Here is a 5,100-nt window from a genome sequence, read left to right as displayed (position 1 = left end):
CGGGCGCCCTGATGGGGGCGAGGCCGCTCCTCCCGACGGTGACCTGTGTCCCCAACGATGAGCCATGCCAAGCCTCTCTTCCCCTGCTCGCCGGGGTCACGGTCTGTGGGTGGACGCGGGGACGGAGGTGACCCCCGAGGAAGACGGCCGACCGCCGACCAGGGCCTTGTGCTGTGCTCCCGGGGCTGAGCCAGGCGGCCCCTGAGTGTTCTCAGCTCAGAAGACCCGGGACTCACTTGTGACCCCCTTTCTTAGACCTAAGGCCTCCTCGAAGCCCTCCGCCTCCCTGCTGCCGGGGTCCCAGGCTCCGCCCATGGGGGCAAACCGTGCCCTGGCCCAGCCCCCTAAGGATCGGGGTCACTTGACCCTCCAGCTGGCCAGCGGCCCGGCTGCCTGCCCCAGCGCACCTCCCGGCTCCGCCAGGTCCTCCGGGGAGCCAGGCTGACCGCCCATGGGCTCCTCTTGGCCCGCAGCGCTGCGGGGGTCTGTGTGTGGGAACCGGCCCGCCTGTCTGCTGCCTCCCTCAGGCCCCACCCCTGGCCAGAACCCACCCTCCTGGGCAGGGGCGGGCGGGTCCCCCGGGCCCAGGCCCGGAGACGGCAGTGTGTCCGGCGGCCTTTCAGGGACAGTCTGTGACCTGGCCCACCCGAGCGGAGCTCTGCCGTGTGGAGCCGGCGGGTCACAGGCCCCAGGAGCCGGCAAGTGAGTCCTCTCGTCCAAATATAAAGCATTTATTGTCTTCGGTCGTCAGGAGCACAAAATACAAAAGAGAAAAGGCACCCACCCCCGGGTCCTCAGTCGAGGCGGCTGGGCGGTCCCGGCGGGCTCAGGCCTCAAACACGGCGCACCCGGAGCACAGCACTCTCTCGTGAAGGTCGCCCCCGCAGCTGATGAGACCGGGCAGCGGAGGAGCTGCGTTAGGGCAGTCACGAGGCGGGGGCCCCTCGCCCGCACTCACTTCCCCGGGGAGGCCCCGCCCCCACGCCCGCACTCACTCCACGTGGGCGCACAGAGCGCAGGCCACGGCTCCGCAGCTGCAGCAGGTGCGCACGCAGCGCGCACACAGGGCCCGCTCGCACTGGCCGCACGCCGCCTTTCCGTCCACGGCCCGCACGCACGAAGAGCAGGCTCCCGATGCCGCCCCAGCCGGGTCTGTGCGGAAGAAACACCGGTCAGCCCAATGGTGACCGGGAGCCCTGGGACCGGGGGCTTCCCCTCGCCCCCCGGAGGACAGCAGGCCACCCTCCTCCAGCGCCTTACCCACCACTAGTCACCCTGTGCGGAAGCACAGAGCTTGGACCGGTTCACCAGGGGGAGATCCCAGCTGGCTTCCCTGAGGCCCACCTGCAACTCTCAGCACCCAGAGGTCGGGAGCCTGGGCCAGCTCTTCCCCTGACCACCTGCAGCAGAACTCGCCAGGCCTTCAACCCCTGGCGCGTCTCACAGCTGGGTTTCAAAGTGTGGTCCCCGTGTCCTGGCTTAACACAGGGGCTCCTGGGCCCTGGGGGGTGGGAGTTTTTAGCCAGTGATGCACGTGACAGTCTGAGGCTACAGCACACTGCAGAGGGATTTGGATGAGAGCTACAGGTGGAAAGCAGGCGGGACACCCACGGGGGTCACCCAGAGGGGTGTCTGCTCCTTTCGATCCAACGGTTAGAGCTGTTCACAGCTCCCACACCTCAGAGGTGGCAGAGCCTCCTGCAGTGGCAGCCTCCGGGCATTTGCCCCGCTCTTGGCATCAGACTCCAGCCCAGGAGGAAGAGCCCCCGCCCCATCCTGTCTGCAGCAGAGACCTGGGAAGCGCCTGCCGTAGGCCTTACTCACCAGCCTCGGAGGCCTGCGCGCGACTCCGGGTCAGCCGGCCGTCGGGCCCAATCAGCATCTGCCCGCGCGCGGCCCGAGGGGCTTCTGTGGGGCCGGGCCTCGGGGACTCCGGCGTGTGGACGATGGCGCAGCCTTCCTCCCACGCAGGGTCCATGCAGGCCTGGGCCCCACGGAAGAGGAGCTGCGTGGTCTTCTCTGGGGAGGACAAGCATTGCCCGCTTACCCCCTGTGGTGTGGAAGCCCCTGCGGGGCTGCCTGTCCCCGGAACCGTGTGTGCCGAGCCCTCCTCTGAGCAGTCTTCCAGCCACCCGGGACCAAGCTGCTCCTGGCGAGGCTGCCCTCCTGCCCGGGCTCAGTGGGCACCTCCTCCAGCCAGGTTCTGCACCCTGCAACCCCATCTGGGCTCCCCCGTCCGGTCACTCTGCTCATTTTTCATAACGTGTGGCCTCACCTCCTCCCCAGAACCCACAGGCAGGCCTCCTTCGACAGGGGAAGCTCTGCGCTGTGGATCACCAACTAAAGCACAGCAAGAGACTCAGAGCTGAGCCTGCAACCTTTCGGCTGCTGCAGAGCTCCTGGCAAGGTACCCCAGAACTTTCCAGACCTCTGTGGGGCCCGGACATCTCCCTACCCCTGAGCAGCAGCTTTCCATCAGGGTACTACGGGCTTTCACAAGGTCAAATGCTAGGCGCCAGCCCCAGGAATGCTCTGTGGTTGTCTGCCCTGTCCCAACAGAGCCAGGGTGGAGAGCTTAGGAGCTGCTGGCGCTGGGTGATATCGACAGAAACACATGGCTGATAACTCAACCGGAGTGATGATAGCCTGCCACACGCAGCTCCTCCTCCTCTAGTCTCCCCATTCATAACAGGGTGGGACTGGGGTGGGGCGGGAGGGCAGGTCATGCGGTGAGGCTAACACTTGTCTTCAAGGGCCTGTGGCCAGTTCAACATAAAGAGGCCAAAGGTAGAGACTTGGAAACATTACACATTAGTTCACACGGGCCTCACGATGTCCTGCCTGTCTCAGAGAATGTCCAGAGAGCCCAGCACTCCCTCCCCAACAGGCTCTGAATGGGACAAGCTCTGCAAGTGCTCCAGGACATCGTGGTCAAGAGCTAGATTGACTTGTGTGTGTGTGTTAGTTGCTCAGTCGTGTCTGACTCTTTGCGACCCCATGGACTGTAGCCCGCCAGGCTCCTCTGTTTATGGGATTCTCCAGGCAAGAATACTGGAGTGTGTTGCCATGCCCTCCTCCTGGGGATCTTCCCAACCCAGGGATGGAACCCAGGTCTCCCTCATTGCAGGAGGATTCTTTACTGTCTGAGCCACCAGGGAACCCCTTTCTTCTTTCTGTTTGCAGTGTTTCCGTTTTTGGAATGTCCTGAGAGAGGAACAATTGCAGTTTGGCCCAAGTACCCTAGGCTTCACTCATTTACATCACCTGCTAACCCCTCCAAAGTGATGATCAGTATTATCAATGCACTCAAAAATGTGCATGAGGAAGCCAGAAGGGAAGGCTTAGGTCAGGGCCCTCACATCTCTCCAACCGGACAGTCCAGCCGCGCTGAGCCGGACAGCACACTCCAGCTGCCCGGTTTTTGCACAGGCTGTTCCCTCTGCCACGAACTTCCTTCCTTTCCCTCTCTGCCTGCCTAACCCCGCAGGAGCTGGCTTTGACTCTGTTCCTCCAGGAGACCTGAGAGCCTGCTGGGGTCTTTCGGTGACCCGTGCCTGCCCCTCAGGAGAGTCTTCCTTCGACTGGCCCCCCAGCAAACCGGGAGGCAGGGTCTCCCGCAGAGGCACCGCCTGGCAAGGAGGGCGCGCTCCACACAAGCCTCTCGGGTTATAAGGGGTGCCTCTGCCGGCTTTCCCACCGGGACGAGTCCCGCGAGGCGGGACCCGGAGGCCTCTCGCTGGGCTGGTCAGATCAGAGCGGGCTCCTGTGAGTCCAGTATTGCCGCAGGACCGAGCCCCGACTCGGCCCCACGCAGAAGCCGTCCGTTTCGGGAGGTGGGGAAGGGGCAGGTCATGGACGCGGGAGCATTCACGCCGTCCTACTCGCCGCTCCTAAGACCGGTCAGGCGGCGGGCAACACGGGCCCCGGCTCAAGGGGGCGCGGTCGGCGGGGACCCCCCGCCCAGCCCCGCTTCGCCGCACTCACCGAAAATCTCTCGCGTGAGGCGCTCGGCGCACACGCCGCGACTCAGTTCTCTCTGGCCGACACGCACTTTGAGCTGCAGCGGGGCCGCATCCGCGAAGGGGCAGCCCCGCTTGGGCATGGCCGCGGCCCAGAGCGGCTCCGCTCGGCCGCCGCGCCTCTCTTGCCCGTGACGTCACAGCCGCGCGCCAACCCGGCGCGGAGCGGGGGCGGGACTAGCACGCGGCGCGACGCGGGATAGGCCCAGGGCGAGGGCGGGGGCGGGTCTCTTGCTCTGGGAGGTGGGACTCAGAGGCGCGGGAAAGTCCGGGGAGAGGTCAAGGGTCAGAGCGGGCGCGCCACGGGCAGGGATACGGGACGGCAGTTTGGTGCGAAAGCGCCGCGGGATAGGCTGGGGACGACGTGGGGGCGGGACTCGTGAGACACGCGGCCCGTGATAGGCCGGAGGCGACATGGGGGAGGGACTCGTCTGAGGGGGCGAGGACTCATATGAGGCGGCGCGAGAAAGGCGAGCGTATTGGCTGTTTCTTTGGTCCGTAAACAACTCTTTTCTTTTTTTTTTTTAATTTATTCATATTTTTAATGGAAGAATAATTGCTCTACAGAATTTTGTTGTTTTCTGTCAAACATCAACATGAATCAGCCATAGGTATAACTCTGGAAACTCATTATATTTCTTCCTTTATATCACCAATGGTCTGAGGAGGATTCACTTTTTCGTATTTCTTTATTTTTAACACCAGAAACATTTTGTATCGGGGTATAGCTGATTAACAATGTTGTGGTAGTTTCAGGTGAACAGCAAAGGGACTCAGCCATACATAGACATGTGTCCCTTCTCCCCCAATGCCCCCTCCCGTCCAGGCTGGTACAGTGTTGAGCAGAGTTCCATGTGCTAACTTTTCTTTATTTCTTAATTTGGAGGAACGTCTCGCCTACACAAGTGGAAAGTGCCTTACACTGGGCCATTCTGGGCCCTGCTACGTCATTTGGAGCAGGTCTGAGGTAATGTTGGGCTCTGACCGAGCAGTGAGACTCCGGCCCCACCCAGGCTTCTTCCCGCTGCCTGCCTGCCTGACCCTTGTCCTGCCAGCTGGCCCAGGGGCCATCCAGCATGTT

At 63.0% G+C, this 5,100-nt stretch overlaps 1 protein-coding gene across 2 annotated transcripts; it reads right to left on the bottom strand.

The window, feature by feature from the left end:
* Positions 1-715: 715 nt before the first annotated feature.
* Positions 716-4,169, bottom strand: SIVA1 (SIVA1 apoptosis inducing factor). Of its 2 annotated transcripts, none has more exons than XM_043434527.1 (4): positions 3,985-4,169; positions 1,825-2,019; positions 996-1,152; positions 716-912 (listed from the first exon to the last, which is right to left on the bottom strand). In XM_043434527.1, the coding sequence occupies exons 1-4, from the start codon at positions 4,100-4,102 to the stop codon at positions 834-836; spliced, it is 549 nt and encodes a 182-aa protein (XP_043290462.1). In that variant the 5' UTR covers positions 4,103-4,169; the 3' UTR covers positions 716-833. The 2 variants fall into 2 exon arrangements, with proteins under 2 accessions (XP_043290462.1, XP_043290463.1); XM_043434528.1 differs by having other exon boundaries at positions 716-887; positions 3,985-4,165.
* Positions 4,170-5,100: the final 931 nt, after the last annotated feature.

The sequence above is a fragment of the Cervus canadensis genome, chromosome 17 (assembly GCF_019320065.1).
Source record: "Cervus canadensis isolate Bull #8, Minnesota chromosome 17, ASM1932006v1, whole genome shotgun sequence".
NCBI lineage: Eukaryota > Metazoa > Chordata > Mammalia > Artiodactyla > Cervidae > Cervus > Cervus canadensis.
Note: the sequence above shows the minus strand (reverse complement) of the source record. Positions and strands in the feature narration are given on the sequence as shown.

Excerpts from the sequence above, each read along its gene's own strand:
- SIVA1 (XM_043434527.1), bottom strand. The coding sequence starts at position 4,102 with ATGCCCAAGCGGGGCTGCCCCTTCGCGGATGCGGCCCCGCTGCAGCTC. Across the intron at positions 2,020-3,984 it reads CCTCACGCGAGAGATTTTCG|AGAAGACCACGCAGCTCCTC; the intron begins GTGAGTGCGGCG and ends TGTCCTCCCCAG. Across the intron at positions 913-995 it reads GCTCTGTGCGCCCACGTGGA|CTCCTCCGCTGCCCGGTCTC; the intron begins GTGAGTGCGGGC and ends GCCCTAACGCAG.